Raw genomic sequence first — 23730 nt, 5'->3', positions numbered from 1 at the left:
CGAACTGACAGGGCTCACACAGTCAGTGATCTTGGGCTCTCATTACCTTGCCCAAGGTTTGGGACCTTTTTGCCGTCCCTAATTTCCTTCACTGAGATCAAACTCCTGCAAACAAGCTAACTACGATCTCTGAGCCACGTGTCAGGCACTACTGAGTGCACCATAACCCTAACATTTTATTAAGGTAGTTATGAAGGATGTTTAATTTTCTTAAAAGAGATAGACCCCAAAGAATCCAGAGGAGCAGCTCTTGGAAAAGATAAACTTGTAAGGGTAGGGCCAAATCATGGCTCTAGGCTCCAACATCAACATGTTGGGAGACGAAAAATTCCTTTGCTCCCTCTGTGGGCCTGTCCAGCCAATCAGTCAATATGTGCTTTACTGCACATATTATTGATCCAAAGCACCCCAGCAGAGTGCCAGGACACGATGTACTCTGGCACGGCACTGGCTGCCCTGGCTCTGGTGCTCTATCAGGTTTTCCTGAACTTATCTTCTGTAAACTCTTTTTTCCCCATCTGTGCTGTGGCTGGAGACTCTGCCTGGCTTCCTTAAGTAGTCAGGCCCTTTCCCAGAAGAGTTCTGAGACGCTGCAGGCTCACCTTTAGCTTGGCTGAGGGCAGAGATGCTGCTCTGGCTGGCTGAATGTTTGAGAAGCTGAGTAGACTGGAACTGCGGGTTTGGCACTTACAGAAGGATTTGTGTCTTCACCGCAGGATGTGCCTGTTTCTCCCTTAAAGACACTGGGTTACAGTCAGATGGCACATTTACTTCGCCCCAGTACTTGCTCTTCCACATGAAGAAACTAACCTGCCTCAGATTGTCAAAGAAACATAAATGTGTGATTGTTTAAAAGCATGTCCTAGATGAAAGAGAGAGAGAATCTTTTCTGACTTGTGCAATTTGAGGAGCAAACATGGGTGTTTACCCTGTGCCAAAATCTGCCCACATAAGCAGATCAGACTTTTTTTTTTTTTCTTTTCTTTAATGTTGTTCTGGAAGGTCAGAGACTATTTTGTTTGCTGCAGGGTTTTTTTTTTTTTTTTTGCTTAGTGAAGCAAAGTTCACAGGAGCCAGAGTAATGATCTGATTTCCAACTTTTCTTCGTTCTTCCCTGTGTGCTTTGTCAAATATAACTGTGGCAGTCTCAGCTTCGAGCAAATAAGCTGCAACTTCCAAATAAGCAATAAACTCCTTTGTCCACTAAAAAAAAAAAAAAAAAAAAGTAACTTCAGAATTACTGATATAAATGGTATGAAATGTCTCAAGGGCTGTTGACATCCTGAGCATTTGCTTTATGTGCCCTGAAAATTCACCGTGCAGCTGCTTGGGGTTCTGCCTCTGAACATCTTCATGTGCAAGAACTGTGCCACCTCCTGTAACTCACTATTCTCATAGAGGCTGAAGCAGAAATTTGGGGTTAGACACATCCAGTGTGCAGATGCAGTGTTAAGGGTAGCTGACCTTTTGTATTGTGTATGTTTCCAACAGCACTGAAGAATCATTCTGCTGTATTTTGTTAGGGCTGAATAATGAATCCCAATCTCTTTGCTTTGTCAGGAGCATTTTTTTATTTGTATCTCTTTACAATTCTGTCTCAATGTCTTATTTGCAAAAGAGATAATAATTCTCTACCTGATAAGGGTATTGAGGCTTTTCTTGTGTTGATGGATTCTTTACTGGGCATGTTTTTCTGATAAACTCTTAGCAAAGGGAAGCATTTACAGTGTGAACTGTGTTGATTTGGGTATGTGTTAATGCCAGACAGACAGAGGACAGTCAGCCCATTTGCTGCAATGAATATATGGGATAAACTGCCCTTTTTATGCCAATAGCCCCCCCTGCCTTTTTTGGGGGTGAGAGGTAGAGGGAGGTTAGGTAAGGGCTCAGCTTTCCCCTATTGTGTAAACATTCTTTTGTGCTGGGTATTCTGAGCCTCTGAGTCCTGTTTGGTACTGTTGAACCTCTGCATATATACAATGATAAAATGGAGGTACAGGAGACAGCTTTTATAACATTTATATTGATTAAAACTTTCTAAACTGGTTTTTGTGTTTATTTACACAGTGAAACCTGTAGAAAAGCTCAGCAATCAAAACTGCCACAAGAAGATGACATTTAGTTTTCTCAATCATTTTTCCTACTTGTTAAACACTGAATAATTTAATTTATAGAACATAAAATTGGAAAAGTAATATAGCTGAAGTAAACAACAGTCACCTATTTGACTAATATTTCCTTTATTTAGTAGTGATGGCTTCTTTACACCCTTGGTGCCTTACACCTGTGTATTATTGAGTGAAATTACTAATATTTGATGTGGGTTTCAGGACAATATGCCCTTTGTCAAAATTGTGATTGATACATCCCCTAGGAAGGAAGCCTGGAAAGTGAGGAAAAGGGGTTATACCTATTGAGGACAGAGTTATCTCCTCTGCATTGTAACTTCTGGCTAATTGTTCTAGGTTTGGTTTTTGCTGTGGAGGGTGTAGGATTTCTTGGACCTTGTGGCAGACCTCTGTTTCATGGTCTGGAAAGAGGTTTCAATTCAATGAACTGTGAGTCATTGCATTTGGAAGATGTCCCAGGAGAGACCACAAACAGAATCAACTCTGGGGCAATTCCATCAAGTACCAAATGGAGTCTAAAAGGACCATGTGGGAAGTTCCTTCCAAGGTTTCTGATCTTTCTAGATCATTTCTAGAAATGTTATCACAAACTGCTCAGAGCAATTTCAACAGCTGATTTTTTTTTTTTCATTTCAATTTAATCTATTTCTGACCCCTAAAGATCCAGAGTTGAAGTTGCAAATTTATTTTTTTTTAAGTAATTTTGGCACTAGGTTGTTACTGAAAAAAGAAATTGATTTTTGTTGCACTTCCCCAATAAAGTGGTACCACTACTCCACTTTTAGCAACCAGCCATCAGCCCGCACTCTGCAATCGGAAAATCTGTAATCAGATCCTTTTGAACTCTTCCACAAGTCTTGTCACAGCACCTTTCCTTCACTACGTGATTTCTGCCTGCACAAACACAATTTAATATTGGAGTTCATTTAGATTAGTGGGTGTAATGTTGCTTGATGAGCTGCCAGCTAGGCACGCGTAGATACTTCAGCTGAGATTTGATCTCTTGCTGCTAAACTCTCACTTGCCTGAGGTTTTTCCAGTTCATTCTTCCTGCACTTAGGCCATTACCTTGCCTGCTGATTACTTCACTCATCCTGTACAAAACTGTGTTATTTCCCTTCAAGGTGATGCATCAGCTGCATCCAGCTTAACTTGCAGACCTGCAAGGTAACTAAGTGCCTGCTTCTAGTTGTTGCCTTGAGGTTCTTGTTCTACTGATTTCCTGTCAGTTTCCACTTTTCAATTACATTAATTTGGAAACGTTTGATTTCAGTAAACTGTCCTTTTAGGTTTTGGAATCTAATAAATTTTACCTATTGGGCACATCTGTTCCCGTTTCCTTTCCAGGTGAACGTACTGTGTCAGCAGTTGCGTATCTGTGCAATGACTGTATCTGACTTGCAAATATATTTTAAGATTTCTATCTGCAAAATGTCATGGAGGTACACTTTGTACTGTGTTATGTTCTATAGACGAGGCCAAAGGAGAGGATATAGTTTAATCATTAGAAACCTTGGACTGAGAGGTATTACTTTGGGTTTCTATTCTTGGTTTTAATGCTGACTTAACATGTGACTTGTGAAAGATATAACCTTTGCAATGCCCCTGCCTACCCACAGATAAAATTAATATTATAATCTCTACTTCTTAAGTTTTGTCGCTAAAAAGACTACACTGGTCTCTGTCTCAAGCCCTGTTTGATAGCCTGTCAAATATAAAGCTCAGCTCTAAGGTTTCATTTTCACCTCTCTCCATCCTCATCCCTTAATGGCACAGTTTCTGCTTACTGGGGTACTGGCTTATACACCCAGTTAGTAATCTCTCCCAACTACTTTTCAGTAAACCAGAGGAACTATAAACCAGAAGAATAAGGACTGTGAGCCCAGGAGTAATCACATCTTTGGTGTGTGGCCTATGAATAAGCAATTCTAGTAGCTGTAAACCTCAGCTTCAGAGTCACAGGAAATAACATACTACCCGAGCTTAGTCTTTTTGACCTCCCTAATCCAGGCACAGCAGATTTGAGTGGTTGTAGATAAGGAGAAGGACAAAAAAGCCAGAGCACCAATCAGTGGGGGTTTTTTTGTGCATAATTCTGTGAAGTGGTCAGGTGCCGTGCTGTGTAAATGATGTATTTGGGTTAGACAAAACTGTGACAACTGTGTTCCTCTATGGTCCATACATAAGCCGTGTGAGCAAGTTTTATTTCTGCAGGAGTTAAAAATAATGCACTTACGTAACTTGTAAGTGGTATAGATTTCCATAAGCATGAGTCAAAAATCTTTTTTTTTTTTCCCTCTTGCTTGTGTGAGTAGACCAGCTAGAGACAAAACAGACCTCCACAGGATTTGGCCCAGCTGTGCATCTGTCTTATCACTCTGCTCTACAAAACATTTCTCAGAGGAAATGTGAAAGGTCTCTTGAAGATTAGGTACAAGCTAGTGTTGACAGTGCTGGTTTGGATCTGTGCTGTTCTTCTCTGCAATTTTATGATCTTCAAAATAAAAAAATGAGAAGAAGCTGGAGCCAAAAGAGCAAAAGAACACTATTAAGTGATACTTGGGCTAAATTTAACAGTGGGGAGAAACTCAACTTCATACGCTACATCTTCATGTGCAGAGACTGCAAGAATTAGTGGAAAAGATTCCAACTGTAAAAGGAGTACTATCAAATTTAAAAAAAAAAAAAAAAAGGAAGAAAGAAAGAAGTAAAAATATTTTATCAGACACTACTGCAGCAACAGATTTCCACCTGGAAGGAAAAAAAGCTGGAAAAAAGTGCTAAAAAGCCACATATTCTTTCCTTGGCTTTGTGCATCTACTAGAAAGTAACATTCAAGAGAGAGACACTAAAAAACTAATCAAAAAATAATACAAAAAAATTAATATATGAGTGACTATATCTGATGAAGCATCTTCAAGAAGGCACAAGAAGTGTTGTGTGTTAGCACAAAGCCTAACTCTAAGCCTGATGCATATTCCCTGAGTGTTCCTGGAAGGAGTGCTAATACTAATATAAAGATAAGTGAGCGAGGCGCAGAGCCTAATGACATTATTTATCCTAACAAAAATGCCTGCTTTGCTGAGAGAGTAAATACCTATTAGAGATGAAGGCTGATGCCCAAACTTCTACTTTTAGCCAGTGCAGATAGCAGAAGACAGCTGTGAGGTTTTGTCACACTGGTTTGGTTTCTAATCTTTAAAGTCAGGCCGTGGTCAGATGTTTAATGCAGAATTAAGATTTCTTTCTTTGCCCTGAGTGGCTTGCTTTTACCATCCCTGTTGGCAGCCTGCCTGCTCTGGCAAGGTTAACCTGAGCACAGAGGTTGTAGAGAAGCAGGTGAGGATCACTCACACAGTCCATCCTGGTGCTTGCTGCTGGCATTTTCAGGCTGAAGTCATAACGGTGTCTTGAGCTGCTAAAGCTGATTCTGCGGTGAACAACTCATTGCTTTGTGTAGATTATAGGTAAATCCATTTTTTGTAGCACTCTTTCATATTAATGGTGCCAGTAGCTTACTCTGGTATGCTCTGCTATGTTCTCTTCTGTTTGGCCACAGCTATATTGGTATACAGCTTCATACATGTAGTGTCGAAGTAGTGCAGGATGTAACCTTTCCTTTTCATTTTCCACTAACTTCCAAAGTTATTCTTCCAGCTACTAGCACTTCAATTTTTCAGTATTTCCTTTTAAAACATAGTGCATTATTCCAGATGAGTCTCTGTGAGATAATGTACTCAGAGAGAAAATAGCATCTTTGTTGCAGTTGTGTTACCTTCTGGTAAGGACTGGGCTTAGCTGCTTGTACAGCACAGAAGACTCCCATTTGGGGAGTTTTTTACAGTAATTTAGGTAGTCTCTAGCTTCTAAAACACAGTCTACCGTTCTGAAAACATTATGTTCTTAAATTTATGGCTTCCAAGAGAAATATTTCCTCAAATACGAGGTGTAGCCTGAACTTGGCTGTATATACAAAGGAAAGCTAATTACAGAAAAACAAAAATATTGCCTCAAATCTGAAGAGCTTGAGACAGAAAAGTTTCTATTATTCCTCCTGAGAAATTAAAGCATGTTCCCATTTAAGCTTTTCTCAGAAGCTTGTTCTGAATTTCTTGGAAAGAATTCAGAAAAGCGGGACAAGTAGCATTTCTTACGATTTTTCAGTCTTTTACAATTAATAACATTATTTAAAACTATTTAAAGTAAAACAATAATTTTAATCCAGTAGAGGCGCATACCTGTGTATAATAAATAAGAACTGACAGTAGCTTTGCTAATCTTAATCACTTTTTATGAGGTCCTGAGGGGGTCTACAGACCACTAGGGGGAAAAACTCTGACCTAACCTGTTCTAGGGTTTATACTGCAGCACAGCAGCAGGCACATGCTGTTTAGATAATACAGAACAACTAAGGCTCCAGTCAGTAATGAAAATTAATGCCCCTGGAAGCTCAGGGGTAAGGCCATGGGTGTACGAATGTAACTCTGGCATTAAGGGGATTATTATCAGGTAATGTGATGTGGTGTGTCGCATGGGTGATCACAGCTGATGGCTATCCCAAGAAAGGCAAAAAGCTAAGGCCCTGATCCTACAAGTATGAATGGCATCAGTGGACCTGCTTCTAATTAGGCTGCTGATGTATGGGAAGCCATGCCAACAGGTATCTTTACAGGTCTGGATGCCAATGCAAGTGCAAGAGAGTGTAGAGATAAAGTGTGCATTTTCCTATTTCCATGTAGTGGAAAAAAAGGGAATCAAAGCCTTAGGCTCTAATAGCTGGAGGTGCTTCAGACTGTTCTGTGAATCAAACCCCAACTGTCTGATTTTCACAGTGAAAAAATATCTCCGGGGGGAGGATGTTTTTGTAGTAAAGTACAACTTTTTAGGATGTGCAGCGATGTTCCATTATTTGGTAGGTAGGTGGGTGGGTGGGTGAGACAGCAGGATAAATGACTTGGTTTGCATGGATGAGTAACGATCCAATTCCTTTGCTGAACTAAGGTATGATTCTCTGGCAGACTAATATTGCTGTGGAGGCTGCATTAATTTGTATTTGCATACTATGGGAATTACTTTGCACGGATTGCCCCTTAATTCTGTGTCTGAGCTTATGTTGAATCTTCTCTGTGGTGTTTATTACCTCACACTGTATTTGCTCAGAAATTCTGCTCAAATGGGAGAGTTCTTCACTCAGGGAGCACAGGTGCATGGCATGAGGTAAAGCGATTTCTGTGGAAAAATAAGGAAATCTGCGTTCAAGCATGCTTTTTTGATAATGGGAAATTTACTATGTAATTTGGTGCCAATTTAAGATAATTTGCTTTCCTGCTAGAAAGATGTGAACTGAACCACAGTATGCGTTGGCTCTTTTCTAGTCTTTGAGAAGTATCAAAGTTGAGGTGCCAGAGGGATAACGCTGGGGGCTGAGAACAGAGAGCTTGCAGTTTTATTCTTGCCCCGGCAATTATGCGCTACCTATGTGGCCACAGCGTTTAACTCTTACACGTCCCAGTTTCTCTGCCTGACAAATAGCGACTGCATAGGGAGACAGTGCAGCGCTAGAATTCCTGCTTTTGAAATCGGCTTAAATTTAGCCTTGGAGAGAAGAGTTAATGGTTGCAGGGTATGAACAGCAGTGCCGCGGGCGGGCTCCGGGTGCAAGACACGTATCATTTCCCAGCTGCCAGTCGCGCAGCGCTGCATCCCGCCTGCATTTCCGAGCCCGCTCGAGTACAAGCGGGGAGGCGGCCGGAGCCGGGGCGGCCGCGCACCCACCCCGGGGCTCGGGGAGCGGCGGGAGCTGCGCGCTCGGGCCCGCCAAGAGTTAACGGGGGCTCCCCCGGGGCCGCCGCCGCCTCCCCACCCCGGCGCTGCATCATTATTATTATTATTATTATCCACCCCCCCCCCCCCCCGCTTCCCTCGCCTTCCAGTTTTGGCAGGGGATTAAAGCAGCTCCCCCCTGTGGCAGCAGTGACCCAGAAACGAGTTTGATTCACGGAGTCCTTCCTCCATAACAAGTACAAACGTCAGTCAGAGGGACTCTGTGCGCGTTGTTTGTGTGTGTGTGTGTGTGAGTGCGTGTGTGTGTGTGTGTGTGTGTAGCCGAGGGAAGCCGCTCTCCGCGCCCGCTCCCCGACGCCGCGCCAAACTCATGCGGCGGCCCCGAGCCCTCCGCGCAGGGGGAGCCCGGCCGCGCCGCCCGCCCTCGCCGCCGCCACCACGCCGCCGCCAGCAGGTAACCGAGCCCTCCGCCGCGCCAGCCGGGGGAGCCGCCAGCACAGCCATATTTGATGGTGGTGTGGTTTTTTTTTGTTTTTTTTTTTTTTGTTTTTTTTTCCTCGTCGCTCCGGAGGCGGCGGGAGAGCAGTTTTCGTGCCGAAGGTCGCTGCCTAGTGGAAATAAGATAGTACGTCATTAACATGGCGCCAAAGAGCCGTGCGGCTGGGTACGGGGCGAGGGGAGGCGGTCGAGTTTGCGGCTCAGCTATCCCACAAGCAACTTGTGCGGGGGGCCGGGGCTTGGCAAAGGCGGGAGGGAAGGCTACGCTGCCGCTCGGCGCGGCGGGCCGGTGCCGGGCAGCGGCGGCCGCCTTTTTGTTCCGCTGCGGGCAAAGTGAGGACCGCGCAGCTCCCCAGGTGCAGCGGCCAAAGCGATCTATCTGCCGCCGTGCCGTGCCGTGCCGTGCCGTGCCGTGCCTGCCATGCTGTGCCGTGCATTGCTGTGCCGTGCCCTGTCGCTCGGCGCCGCCTGCCCCGCGCCCCGGGCATCGCTGCAGGCTATGCCCCGGGGGATGGGGGGGCGGGGGGGGTGGGCAGCGCCGGGCATCACCCGCCGCGGAAAGTAGGAAGCGTTGGAGCAACTTGGAAGCCAGATGGCAATGGCAGAGCGCAGGTCCTGCTCGGATACTGATGTGTAGGAAGGAGGCGGGGGAAGCCATTGCCACTGTCTGTCACTGTGTCACCCACATGTCCGCGAGACCCGTCGCCTTTCGCCGCGGGCGGGGAGCGCCTACATGGGGGAGAGGGAGGTGTTTGTGTGCAGAAGCAGCTTTGTAAGTTACACTTATCCCCCCCCCCCCCCCCCCCCCCCCGGCTCACTTGGCTTTGGCTTATAGGAGGGAAAAAAAAAAATGCTTCGAAAGCATAAAAACTGCTCATCGGTGAAATTAGACAGAAGTTGCCTCTCGGAGCGAGAGAGCCGCAACCGGTTTAGCCGCCTCCTCGATGGGCAGGATGGGCCTCTGGTGGAGGCGCGGCCGGCCGGGCTGTCAGAGGTGCCCCGATCCCGCCGGCGGCGGGCGCGTGGTTGTCTCCGGTCGGAGAACAACTTGCCCGAGGCCCGAAGTGCACGTGTTTGAGAGTGGGAAAAGGCGGGGAAAGGCGTGCGGCGCTGCCCGGGCCCGCCGGGGTGCGGGGCGGCATCGGGGCAGCAGCCGGCAGGTGCACGGTGGCCCGGCAGCGCCCGACCCCCGCCCCGGCTCCGGGAGGTGAATCGGGAGCGGGGCCGGCGGCGCGGTGCTAACTTCGGCAGGGCGCGGAGGGGCCGGGACCCCTCCGCCCCCCCGAGCCGTGCCTGGGACAGAACGCCGGGGCTAATCCGCGTGGCCGGGCTGGAGCTTGTAGGCGCGGGAGCGGAATCGCTGCCGGCGGTGTAATATCACAGGAGAAGGAGCGCGGGGAGCGGCGGCGAACGCCCCAAGTTGCTCGGGCGGAGGTCAGGGCAGCTCCGGGTATTTGGCTCTTCCCCGGTGCCTGGCAAGCGGGACGGGTCCGGGCTACGGCATCTCGGTGTAACGGCCCGGCCCGGCCTCCCCGGGGAGGTGAGTGCGGGTCCAGCCATCATTCCACTTGCTCCAGTTAAGACAAAGCCGCCCTGATGCTGCTGCCATCCTGCCCGTCCCTGGGCTCGGGTAGTCGCCTGCTTAGAATAGGATTTGGGGATTTTTTGTTGTTGTTGTTTGTTTGTTTGGGGTTTTTTTTCTGTTTTCTTATGTTTTGCTTCTTCCTCGCAGTTCGCGCCCGCCCGTTCGTTCCCGATAGGCGGCGGGATGCTGATGATTTTGGGGAGGGTGGAGGCAAAGGGTGTTTGTTTGTTTGCACCGCTTGCTGGTTGGTTTCCTGTCACAAGAGGTGATAACGCAGTTTCCAGAACTGTCTGGGAGTGGGAGGAGAGACAGACACAGAAAATGAGCTCAAGTCTCCTTCGAGCTGCCGCTCGATCCGCCGTCGCGTCCCCCCCCCTCCACCGCAGCGTGGCGACGGGGGCGGGCGGGGAAGATGCCTCGGCCGTTGTCGTCAGTGACAGGGTTTTGGAGAGAGAAGGAGGGGGCAGCGGAGCCGTGGGCACCAAGTTTGATTTGCAGCCGGGGCCGAGCGGATTGGTGCGGCCGAAGGCGGGGAGGAGCGGGAACGGGAACCGGGAGGGAGGAGGAGGAGGAGGAGAAGGAGGAGGCGAGCCAGGCCGTTTCATATGGAAGCCGAGGCCGGGCCGCTGGCCGGCAGGGTGCCACCCCCGTGGGGGAGGTGTAGCCCGGCGGCACCCGGGCCAGGAGGCGGCTCCGTCTGCTCTGCCGGACGCCGGCCGTGCCACCGCGAACCCTCTGCGGGCGCGGTGCGAGGTGGCAGCTGAGATGGGATAGCTGCGGGAGGAGGAGGAGGAGAACCGCCCTGAGGGGCACCCGGCCGGCCCAGGGCCGGCGAGCGGGGTGAGCATGAGGCACCGCTTTCGAATTGACTCCCGAAACCTCATCTCTCATCCCCATCCCCTGGAGAGGAGGCGGCGAGCCCGCAGAGCCACTGGCGCGGCTCCGCGCACCTGTGAGCAGTGCCTGCTGCTGGCCAACTTCTCCCTCCTGCTGCTCTTCCTTCAGCTGACTGCTTTATTCTGAGAAAGTTTACTAGATACACCCACAGGTGAGATCCAGGGGATCCTGAGTGAGACCTGTCAGTCGCCCAGTAAAAGCGGCCGTGTGTGACCTGGTCTGAGTGGCCGTATGCAGTGTTAAAAATAGATTGTGTCTCCTTGGGTAGCTGTGAGGGAGTATTAGAAATCACGAGTAACATGTAGCAACACGTTTTAGCGGGCATCTTAATGTAAAAGGCTAAAGATGCTTTTATGCTAGTCCCATTTTTTAGAGGAAGATTTAGCTGTCACTTGGAATAATCTTTTAACTAAGTCAAAAGCTGCCCACACTTGCAAACCTAAAACCTTCATAAAAGTTATGCCAGAATATGCTTGTTATGATTCTCTTTCTGGAGGTTTCTCGCACCCAGTGGGATATTTTTGAAACAGCAAGGATTGTACGTTTTAGTGTCAGGATTTTCCCTCTGGCTTCAGATACCACTTGCTCCCTACTTTTGAGCTATGTTTGGTACATATGCTTAAAATAAAATCATAACAATAAACTCCCCTTTCCCCTCACAGCTGCAGATTTCCCTTCCAGCTTTTCTGGTTTCATTCCTGATTCACAGACTATAGTAAAAAAAAAAACACCATCAGTCTTTCCTCACATATTTTCTCCATGTTGTTGGTACTGCTGCTTCACATTCCTGTTTTCAGCTGGAGCTGACCAAGTTGACCCCTTTTGCTAGATAGAAGAGATGAACTGCAGTGGGTTTAGGTTGGGTTGCATTAATTTACGGAGCCCAGTTGGTCTTTCCTCAAGATTTTAGGTGGTCATTTTGAGCACCACAGTTTGGGAATAATTTGCTGCCACTGCCTGGGTAGTAAGGTAGCATTATGACCTGGCTTGCAAAGGTGCATAAATGAGTGTGAGGATTCCTCACAAGTGTTGGGCTGATATGTCCAGATTGCACTTCTCCCTTTCCTTGAGAAATTATGAATATATGTGCTGAAGTCAGTAGAAATACTCCTTGGGGAAAACACTCTTGTCCTTGGACCATATTTTTTTTTTTGTGCTCCATAATACTGTAGTACTTAATTTAAGAACTCATGTCTCTTTGTGACTATAAAGTGTTACTATCAAAGTTTCATAGATGGTAAAGAGGAATGTTAAAGTTTTAAGTGGATTTTAGTAGTGTAACTTACTTCTGATGCAGTTTCTTTTTTTGTGTTTTCGGTCTGGGGTGGAAGCAAAAAAGCTTTTTGCGATGTCAGATGCCAGTGAAGACTGAGGTGGTGTCATAAATAAACTGTTTAAAAGGAGCGCAGTATTAGAGCTCAAATGTATTAATCTACTATCAGTTTTGTTAAACTGTGTCACACTTTGCTTCCATTTGTACAGTAAGTGTTTTGAAGTGATTTCTTGTCTACTGGAGATAATTAGGTCTTCATTTTATTGAAGTTACTGGGTTACTTCCAGGAAAAGCCAGTTTTCAGTTTGTCTTCAGGGTGTACATCTGTCATAATTCTGCTTTCTTCCCATTCTGTCTCTGCAGCTGTTCAGTGCAGTTTGTTGTTGTGGCACCGGTTAACACGGTTACAGTTAATTGTCTGTCAGAGTTTGAAATTATACACTCTTTTTACCCGGAGGTTTATACAACCCTTGAAAATACTTTAGCAAGAATTGTGCTATGTAAAACCTTTGACCCGAGGGTGTAGATTTTTTTCATGTCTAATTATTTTTACACTCTCGTTCTGTTTAGCTATTTGCATAACAAAGACTGACACACTTTACATCTTTCTCTTTGATCCTCACTCCACTTGAGGTCAAACTGAGTGAGAAACGATGTGGTGTTCCTAACTGCGTGGTGTGTGCATAGTTCCTAACTATGTGCTGCGTGACACATGAACGCACGTGTGCGTGTTCTGCTGTGCTGATTTTATGGGGCAGTGTCTGGATTTCTGCTCTGAGGAAGACAGGAAAAAGGGCTTGGATGTTTTTCACTCTTACTTGTACGACTCCTGGGACGTCGGTGTGGAGAAAAATGGATCTTGGTGTTGCTGTCCACTGGGGTCTTGGGGTTTTGCTGGTAGTTCTGTCTCTTGCAGAGTTAAGGATGGAGTAGCAGGGTAGTGCATATTGCTAAAAGTAATGAATTTGCTGTACTGTGATGTGTTGCTGAGTCTTACCCATTGCACTGCATCTGCCATCGAATACTGGGAAGTGGGCAGGAAAGTCTGCGTTCCTGCCTGTATCTAATAAATTATATAGACTTAAATGCTTGTTGCTCACCCCCACGTGGAGGTGACACAAAGTTTTGGCCTGTTTCAAAGCAGTCCTTTTGAGAGAATTCTTCTATCACTGTAAGAGGCTGTCATTTATGATTCTTTATTCCCTGGCATCAGACATTGTGTGTCAGCTTTTACTCTATGAAATGGTGACAAAAGGTCTTGGTAAGGTGAACCGTTCAGTTTCTCTTCAGTGAACAAAGTTTGCAGCTCAAAACTGTCACGTTTCAAAGACAGAGGTATTAAATCCCACTCTGAAAAGCCACTCTGTGGGAGGGAGACTTCCCCCTAACTTTGTTTGCAGGTGTAATATGAAAAAGGAGGCAATCCTGCAATGCATGAGCTCTTAGAACTAAATCAAATTCATTGGAGGTGTAAAATAGAATCTCAGGTTCAGCTGCTTGTGATTTGCTGCAATGAATTCCCTCAAAAATGCTCGTTTCTTTTTATATTAATAAGAGCAGATATTTTTGTGCTCTTTTGGAAATAGTGTCAGGCTTTGGTTAGGCTTTTTGAGTTTCCTTATTTTGGGGATTAGTCTTATAAAAGTCTGTGAAATAGTCTTATAAAAGTATTATTGAGTTTCTTACAACCAGCCACGTTCTCAGAGAACAAAGTTGAAGCAGTTAATTCCTATACTGAAGGGTCAATGAAAAGAGTTTTGCTGAGAGGTTTTGAGGAAATCTGAACGCATGGGAAAATAAGAAGGTTAGATTTTCTACACCTACCTAGAAGCAAAAAAAATATTTTGGCGTCTGATTTCCAAATCTGTACCCCAGAGGCGTAGCAGAATGCCCAGACCTTGTTGATATCTGGATTGATCCGTGGTAAGCAAAGACTTAGGGGTTTTGATGTTCGTGTAGAGTCCTTGTCAGTTTAGTTTATGGTGGATATGCCTTTCTGTGCTTGTCTTGTCATGTTTTTTCTCCTCTTCAACTTACACTTTTTAATAGCTTTTTACATGTAAATGCTGACTAGCTATTTACAGCTTCCTTGATTTTTCTGGATTTGGTTTTCTTCCAGAGAGAATACACGTGAAAGTATCGGCACCCTGAGAATAGCAGTTAAAAAGATTGGGCATTTTCCCCCTCTACACCACTGGCTCGTGTGCAGTTGAGCTGAATATGGGTAGAAATCTGGTGGTTTGGAGGAACTTCTGAGTAATCAGTTGGTGGTCTTATTGACAAAGAACGGTTTGTGTTAGGAATGGTGCTAGAAATGTGTCTGCAGGAGGAAGTAACTCTCCTACCTTAGAGGGTGGTGCTTTCCAGGGCATAGATGATGCATGTTTAGTTAATCTGGGAAAACTGTGCTTGCTACTGCTGATGTCTCATTTTTAATGTGTAAGTGGATGACTTTAATCTCAGGTTTTGTAAATCTGGCACTTTAAACAGGCGTAAAGTGGTTCTGAAAACATATTAGCCAAAGTAAGGGTTTCCACAAGCAGTAAAAATGTTATTGTGTTGCACATCTAATGTCAGAATGGGCAGAGGAAGTTTAGCACATTGACTGTAGATATTCAGTGATTGTAAGATAAGCTTTTGTTGTGGGGTGAAAGCATTGGTGGGGTTGTCACTGATACTCTCCGGTGTGTTGTTCACCTGCTCATATGATGACTACCTAATTAAGCATCCTTGAGAGATTCACTGTTTATATTTTAGCTGCTGCTTAAAGTAGTTTGTTTTCCTTTGTGTGCTGCAAATCCTCACGTTCCATCGAAACACAACTTGATGACTGTGTGTTATTACCTTGGGTTAAGTGCTGTCTCGTTTCTCTATAGGCTCCCTGCTGTTTTCCAAGGAGATCATGAAACGACATCGGCTTCCCAGCAGCAGCGAGGACTCTGATGACGATGGCAGTAAGTGCTCCTTTGTTGTACAGTGCGGGAGGTTATGAGTTGGAAAACATGTTTTAATGCGGTGTTTCTTGCGCCAGAGGCATTTTGGACATATCTGTTGGACTGGTAGAAATGTGCACAGTAGATTCAGGATCCTGCCATTGAATTAACTATGTCGTTTTAGTTGATAGGAGGAAAAGTCAGTGGTCATCTTTAAAGTCTTTGCAAGCAGCACGATTTATCGTTGCAAGGACAGAACAAGCATGGAGACATCTGCTGACACTGTCCATAGAATTTTGCATAAGGATTTTAAATTTGCCTCAGTGTTCTCACACTCTCTTATGCGGTGGAAAGGTATAGTGCTTCAAGCTTAAGCAGAAAAGATTGATAGAGCATGAAAGTTGTTCCTTACTTCATTTGAAGATTATCTTTGAGGAACAAGTTTCAGAAATTTGAATTCAGTCCTCCATGGGCTGCAGGGGCACAGCTGCCTCACCGTAGGATGCAGGGGAACCTCAGCTTCTGCATCTAGAGCACCTCCTCCCCCTCCCTCTCCACTGACCTTGGTATCTGCAGAGCTGTTCACATGTTCTCACTCTGCTCTTCTCTGGCTGCAGATTTCATCTGCACAACAACTTTTTTTCTCCTTCTTAACTGTGTTATCACGGAGGCGTTGCTGTCGTTCTGGATTGGCTCAGCCTTGGCCAGCGGCAGGAAGCCCATCCTGGAGCCGGCTGGCATTGGCTCTGCTGGACATGGGGGAAGTTTCCAGCAACTTCTCACAGAAACCAACCTTGTAGTCCCCCCACTACCAAAATCTGACCACAGAAACCCAATATAGTGGTATAGCTTTCTCTTGTGTTTGGATTCCAGTGATTGATAACCTTTCATTTAAGCAGAAAAAAGGAGGGGGGGGGGGAGACCAAATGGTAGCTTGGGAAATGTGCTAAGGTGTTTTATTTGCCCAAATAAGATTGTACTTGACAATAGTGCAGCTTAGCCTGTTGTCAGAGATTTTCCTGGTTTTAATATGATCTGTCTGGGTGCACATCTTCAAATCTGAAGTCTTTTGTATAACTTCAGTCTGAAACGTAACAGAAAATGGTCGGGGTGGTTTTCCAGGTGCTTTTGAAAGCTTTACTCTGAGAGTTTAGCCCTGTGCTGCACTGTGGCTCTGTACAGGTGACTGCTTCACCCACATGCATTTCTAGGGGTGTCTTTGCTGCATGGGAGTCTGCTCAGGTATGGCCAAATCTTCCTCTTAAAACGGCCTTAGGCAAACTGTTGCTGAAATGAAGCAGTAAATGATTAGAGAAGGTGAGAACTAGATTAGGAGTTAGTCTAAATGAGGATTGAATAACATCTATTAGAGGTGAAGGATTTGGCTTGTTTTTTGAGAACTACCTGCAGCTGGGGAATTTTGGAATCAGAAAAACCCAAACAAAATAGGCCTGTTTTTCTTAGTTAGAAGTTTACTTGGGGCTTTAAAAACTGAAGCTGGTGCATTTTCTCAAAGGTGATGTGTACTTCCCAAAAACAAAGGTGTGTTTTTACTTGTAAAATGGGCAAGTTAGCATCAAACATGATATCTTCCATTAGAATTTTGCTTCACCCTTTTTTTATTCCCTAGTAGCTTTATAAAGTGTGTCATATTGATAACAGTCTTTGCTGCTTTTTTAAAATTCATTGATCCCTTCATGTGCCTTGTGTTACAGGCTTTACGAAATAAAACCTGAAGCAGCTAATTTTGGAATTGAAGTCCTGAAATAGATACAATTGACTGACATGTTGCTGATTATAGCACTTGTTTGTAATGTCATTTGATATATAATTATTTGGAATAGGGTTGCTGACTTTGTGAATTACGTTTTCCAAAAAATCTGTTCCGTGGATCAAGATCTAAGAAAATGAGTTCGAAAAAGAAAAGCAAACCCCCTGTCCTCCTACAGTCTCTCTGTTTTAAAGCCTACTTATTACAAATAACTTCTTTGAATAAATGGCATGGCAAAGGCAGTGAAATTTAAAATATTTTCAATTATTACTTGAAATATATACCACTTCCCTTTCATTACACTTTTTTTTCCTTGATTATGGTTTTTCTCCTCTTTTGAAGTTACTTTGCCAATTCAGATACAGGTTCCTGCATATTCTTTCTATTACTTTATACATGTTCAAACAGATCAAGGGTTATTAATCAGAAGCCCGGATAACTTGGAATGTGGGGTCAGCACCTCCAGGGCTTTTTGTCATTCACACTTCCCTGGGAAGAACGACTGACGCTCAGACTCTTTCCCTCCACTTTTCCTGTTATAGAAGATGCCAGTTGTTCCTTGCAGCTATGTTTGAATGTCAAGGGTCTCCTCTTACAGGTTTCACCTTCACAGGCTCTTTCCTTGCCTTTAGTAGAATTACTGATTACACTTACTCTTTGTTTCTGTATTCTTACTCTGCCAGTAGTATCTCCAATCCACTGTACTTGCAGTAGTGTTGGAAGGGTAAGCAAGTTTTTTTCCCTAAAGAAAAAAAAAATTCTATGAGTTTCTACACTCACTATTGAAGGCTTTAGGTTCACTAGCTATTTTTCCTTCTGGAGTTCCCAGAGGCAGAAAACAATTAAATTGACTATTCTGTGAACTTCAGACAGATGTCTTTTAGTTGAAAAGTTGAAATTTTAATCAACACTTAGTTGGAATCCTGTTGCCAAATACCTGCTTCCCTTCAGTCAGTGGCACCTCTTGACCCTCCAGTGGGCTTTTTGCATTCCCATCATTCTAAACTCAATAGTCTGAGTTTAGGGCTCAGCACTGCTTTCCCTTATCCCTCAAGGTGAGGATTGGGCCTCCAGCTACTGTGTTTCTTCAGTTCCAAAGCTGAGTTTTCATACTGTGCCTTACTAAACTGATCAGTCACCTCAGATTCATCATGAGTGTCACTGGAGTAACGGGAATGATGGCACTTTTATGGAGTAAACTCCAGCATGTAGAGTAGTGCCACCAGGAAAATACTTTGGTATGAAAAAATCTATGTTTTATTCTGTTAAAACTCAGGAACCTGGATATCTGTAATACAATAATAATGATGCTACCAATAATAGAATTTATCTTTTAAAAGAAGTGCTATTTTATATTGGATCACTGAATTGAATCAGTTTCCTTGATAGTCACAAGGTGATAGAAAAACAAAGCTCATACCCCAAGCACTAAAAATACATTATACTGAAATTACAATAGTTCTTCAGAGGAAGAAAAAGGTGCTCTCATTTTGTGAGATGAAAGAAGGGAGAATGGTTTTCCTTTAGGGGTAAAATACAGCAGAGAAGAAAACTTAGCAACGTGACTGCAGTCCTAGAGCGTATACATGTATTTACATATGTTCACTGACTTATGTATGTTATTTTACTGTGGGTGATTATATGTTATTTGCAGTATTTTGAAGCTTTGCAGCTTAAAGTCAGCACCCTTACTTTCCTCATCACTTCGTTGCCCTCAGACTCGATTCTTTCCCAAAAACTAAACGCAGGCTTTAAGCTCCCCAAAGTATTTATTTTATGTCCTTCAACCTAACTACTGGAAATTGTTGGGCTGTGTCCCCTTAAAATCAGAATCCAAATCCTCATTTCAACACGAGGCCAAAACAGCATATTTGAAGCACAGGGTAAGAGGTGTCAGTGCCAGTTTTGGCCAGCAGTTCTGCATTTAGTCCCTGGATATCTAGGTGTTTTCTCAGGGATTTTATTTTCTGAAATTGGAGGTCAGTTTTGAACATTTTATCCATGAAATATAATTGATTGAAAAATGGCTGCAGGCATCACTCTGGATCTTGAGCTGCTGGCTTAATACAGAGGAGTGGTATTGAGAGGGGCTTGGGGAAGTGTTCAAGAGTGTTGACTCCTGAAAACTTTCCTTTTCTGTCACCTTGCAGCTTTTCAGTATCTGTCCCTTTGCAGATACTGTAGTACAGCAACTATAATAGACATTAATATTAACCAGGCCCAGCATGAAAGCCTTGTGATATACATGGTAACTTCTTCAAAGCCTGTATTAAAGAAATCAGTAATTGGTTCATCTCAAGGTAATTATGCCTCTCTTTTCCAATGGCTGGATAGGGTTCTGATATTTTTTAAGCAGTTTTTGTTACACTGCATTTCAGCTTGCTCTTCTGTTGCTAAACCTTCTCTTTATGGCTCCAGGTCTCACTTCAATTAAATACTGAAGCCATGTAAGCTTTCCTGATCAGTGTTTTGCCTTGTTGGTCTGTAAATCTGCAAAGGTGGTTTGTGCTGAATATTCCATATGCTTGGTTTCCTGGTGAGATCAAGTTGTGCAGTGGATTAGTTCCCATTTATAGGATCAAAGTGTTCTTTCTTGCACAAATGGTTGGGCATGTGGACAGATTGTGTTTGAGAAATGTCTGAAGCTCATGGACAGTTGTACTGTAGGGGGATAGGGTGAAATCTGGGTACTTCTTGATGTCAAAGAAAGTTTGTTTGCCGTTTTCCATGAGCAAGGAATTCAGAGTATGATTTTCTTCACACTTCACTTGCTTCCACAATGCTGCTTCATTTTTTCTTGGAGAGGTTATCAATTTATCATAATCCTACATGAAGAGTGTCTGAGAGAAGAACTGAAGACACTTGCAGAGCTAAAATACTTGTAAGATGTACAGAGGTTCAGAGTTCTTAGAAATGAAAGATTTAATACTTACGGATTATGGAATAGAGCTCTGTAATTTAGGCAGACCCTTATTCTATCATTGCTAAACAAATGTTATTTTAAAGTTAAACGAATTTTGCCAATATCCGTTGCTCTGACTGAATGATGGGGATCTTAGATTTAGAAAGGGCTTTGAATCCCAGTGGATTCCAGTAGTGTTTGAGATGGAGCCCAGAGTGCCATCACAAAGGTTACTGAGTACATAACCTTAGGGGTGTGTGTCATTTACTGTGGTGATTACAAATGCTGTGCAGTGGTTTATGAAAAAGAAGCGAAGAACATTTTTTTGCTTTTCGGTTAAACTGGCTGGTAGGTGAGGGTTGGTGATTAAATAAGAAAATGTAATGCAATTACATGCTTAGAATTTGGGCAAAGCAGCAAGTTTAGCAGTCTCTACTGTGCTTTTGAGAAAGGCATTTAGAGGGATGACAAAATGATAGATGGACCAAGGGGATCTCAGTGCCCTGAGTTGGAGGACCGTGACTGTGAGAATGATCAACTCCCACTTGACCCTGAAATTGTGCAGGATCTGCTGCTCCAGCTGGGTCCCTACAAATCTACGGAGCCTGATACAATCCATTGAAGAGTCCTCAAAGAGCCAAACCTCTTTCATTGATTTTTGAATGGTCTTGGGAATCCAGAGAGGTCCCAGTTGACCGGAAGCTGGCAAACATTGTCCTGCTTTTCAAGAAGGGCAAGAAGAGGGACTCCAGAAACTGCAGGCCTCTAAGTCTCTCTTCAGTGCCAGGTAAAATCATGGAAAAGATTATTCTTGGAGGTATTGAAAAAGACCTGGAGGACAACACAGTCATTGGTCACAGCCAGCATGGCTTCATTAGGGGTAAGTCCTGCTTGTCAAATCTGATTTCTGGGTAATCCACTTACTTGATCTAGGAAAGCCAGTAGATGTAATCTTAATCAGCAAAGCTTCTGATACTGCCTCTCACAGCATCCTTCTGGACGAGAAGTCCAGCATACAACTGGATAACCATGTTACAAGGTGGGTGAACAACTGGCTCGTGGGTTGGGCACAGTGAGTTACAGTGAATGGGGTAACATTGGGCTGGCGACTGATGTGGGATCTGCAGGATTCCATCTTAGATCCAGTTCTCTTCAGCGTTTTCATTGATGGCTTGGCCGCAGGACTCGAAGGAATACTAAGTAAGTTCGCCAACGACACTAAATTGGGAGGAGCTGTGGAGACTCCCTCAAGGTCAGAGAGGCCCTGCAGAGAGATCTCAGCAAGTCAGAGGACAATCACCAACCGTGTGAGGCTTAACCAGGGGAATTGCTGGAGTCTGCACTTGGGGTGGGGCAGCCCTGTTTGTGTGTATGGACTGGGGAACGAGGTGCTGGAAAGCAGTGCTGTGGAAGGGGACCTGGGGGTCCTCATCCATGGCAAGCTGAATATGAGTCAGCAGTGCCCTGGCAGCCAGGAGGGCCAGCTGTGTCCTGGGAGGGCATCAGGCAAAGCATCGATGGCCAGTGGAGGGAGGGGATTGTCCCACTCTGCTCTGCAGTGGTGCAGCCTCACCTTGAGTCCTGTGTGCAGTTTTGGGCACCACAACGTAAGAAAGATATTAAGCTGTTGGACAGCTCCTCCAAAGGAGGGCCGTGAGGATGATGAAGGGTCTGGAGGAGAAGCCTTGTGAGGAGCAGCTGAGGTCACTTGGTCTGTTCAGCCTGGAGAAGAGGAGATTGAGGGGAGATCTCATTGTGTTCTTCAGTTTCCTCACAAGGGGAAGTGGAAGAGCAGGTACTGATCTCTTCACTGTTGTGACCAATGACAGGACTCGAGGGAATGGCATGAAGCTGAGAAGGGGGAGTTTTAGGTTGGGTATCTGGAAAAGGTTCTTCACCCAGAGGGAGGTTGGGCACTGGAACAGGTTCCCCAGGGAAGCAGTCACAGCACCAAGCCTGACAGAGTTCAAGAAGCATTTGGACTGTACTGTTGGGCACATGATGTAATTCTTGGGGTGTCCTGCACAGGACCAGAAGTTGGACTTGGTGGTCCCGGTATGGGTCCCTTCCAACTCAGCATATTCTACGATTTGTTTTTGGAGAGGCAGGTTTTTCTTTACAGACCACTAGTACTGAGTACCCCTAGCTTCATTGGACTTTTAAAGCCTGACAACATCATGATATCAATCTAAAAATGCTTGCATGGGAGGTCTCAAATTGATAACCTGTAGTAACTTGAGTTAAAACTGTACTGTTATGGTAAAACATGGCTACCATGGGAATTGAGCTGGGCAGCTAGAGTGGCACTTGAGTCTTGTGCTGAAAAATAAGATGGGATGTGGGAATTCCTGACTGTTAGAACAGTGACACATGCCTATTCCTGGTTTTGTGTGTGCTCTTTGAGATGATAAAACTCAAACGTGTACTGCTGAGGAGAGGGATGACAGGAGGGAGCTTGTATTAAAGTGCTGTGGCAGGGAGCTGCAAGGACGGTTCATTATGTGTGTCAGAGACTGAGCAATTGTGCTGTGTTGCTGTAAAGCACTGTAGAAATCGTATGGATCCATGGATTGTTCAACAGCTGCAATTGGGGAGTTGTCAAATGACACTAAATTTTAATTAACATGGCTGTTGACAAGAGATGAAAGGTCGCCGCTGCTTCTGTTTTGGTCTTGAATGAGATTTTTGTATAATAATATGCTATAAAGATAAGAAAGATAGATGGGCAAATCCTCCAACAACAGAAAAGTAAGAAAGAAAGTTTCACCATATGAAACAACGGCCACAGGTTGTGTTCGCTTGCGTGCTGCTTTCTCTGTGATAAGGCCTGAAGACTTCTACCCAACCAGCTCTTTCTATACCTGACTGTAATGGTTTGGGTTTAGGACTCTTCCTGGTAACCAGGTGGAAACTAAGGAAGTTCCCAATATCCCAGTATTCCATTCCGTTCTTTACATAAGCAGAAATAAAAATAGAAATGGAGAGGAAGTTAGAAGTTTGATCCTTTCTGGCAGAGTTGAAACAAGCAGCAACTTTTTCCCTGTGGCTGGGCTCCTTCGTGTGGTGGTAGGTCTGTGAGCTTTTGAGAGGTTGTTTTGCTCCCTACCTCCAGAGGAGAGATCTCTGTTTTTCTTAAGGAAAGTATTAAGATTTTGTTTGCTAGTTCCTTATTGGCTGCGTGTATCTGTTTTGTCTGTTTTTGGGATGTTGGGATTCTTTTTTCTTATATGTATAAGTTTTTTGTTACTGTATATAAGTGTAAAATATATATTGTTTTGGTTTTGTTATTTCGGTTTTCTGGTAGTTTTTTTTTTCCTTCCCCTGTGTTCATAGAAAAGGCAGGGGGGGAGGCCATCGCTATGGTCTTGGACACTTGACTGGGGGCCAAGTCCAAACCACCACACTGACATAGTGGAAACTGCCCATAGAATAGTCTGCTTCTTTTTGCTTTGTGCTGGAGTTTGGGTCTAGACATGGAGACGTGCCTAAGAGACCGTAAGAGCCCCTGCTGTAAGGAGTTGTGGGCCAGACACTAAATGGGGAGACTAAACATCTCTGTTTTCTCCTCAGGTCTTTCTGACAGAGTGTTGGCAGCAGCACCTCATTGGTCTTGGAGTGAGCTGCGGAACAGCAAAGGCATCTGGAAACAACAGTGTTAAGCAGGAGTGACAGCCAGACCTAGATCCATGTCAGGGCTGTTTTGCTCTGTTGTGCTGGGTAGCTGGAGTGTATTTACAGTGGGAGAAGTGCTTACAGTGATCTGAGGCTTTGAAGTGTTCAGAGGCTGTGGCAGCAGGTAGTTCTCTGGGGACACAGCTGGTTGCCTACAGGTGTCTTTACATGTTGTGCATGATAAGCAATAACTGAGCCTTTTCTCCTCATGGAATCATAGAATCAGCCATGTTGGAAAAGACCTCATCAAGTCCAACTCTTGATCCACTACCACTGTGGTTACTAG

The 23730-nt window shown here is 44.7% G+C and overlaps 1 protein-coding gene across 4 annotated transcripts in view; it reads left to right on the top strand.

Annotated features, from left to right (window-relative positions):
• The first annotated feature begins 1107 nt into the window (after positions 1–1107).
• The window catches only part of JADE1 (jade family PHD finger 1), a 47412-nt gene continuing 24789 nt past the window's right edge, over positions 1108–23730 (top strand). Inside the window, exons 1-2 of one of the 4 annotated variants that reach the window (XM_027899537.1) lie at positions 1108–1378; positions 15043–15120. In XM_027899537.1, coding sequence (XP_027755338.1) covers positions 1354–1378; positions 15043–15120 — 103 coding nt within the window. In that variant the 5' untranslated portion in view covers positions 1108–1353. Of the gene's footprint in view, positions 1379–8329; positions 8368–10806; positions 10837–11331; positions 12318–15042; positions 15121–23730 lie in introns of those variants that run through there. The other 3 variants (XM_027899541.1, XM_027899539.1, XM_027899538.1) reach the window with 3 other exon arrangements.

The sequence above is a fragment of the Empidonax traillii genome, unplaced genomic scaffold (genome assembly GCF_003031625.1).
Source record: "Empidonax traillii isolate 1590-97213 ecotype Southwest subspecies unplaced genomic scaffold, ASM303162v1 scaffold675:size783547, whole genome shotgun sequence".
Lineage (NCBI taxonomy): Eukaryota > Metazoa > Chordata > Aves > Passeriformes > Tyrannidae > Empidonax > Empidonax traillii.
Note: the sequence above shows the minus strand (reverse complement) of the source record. Positions and strands in the feature narration are given on the sequence as shown.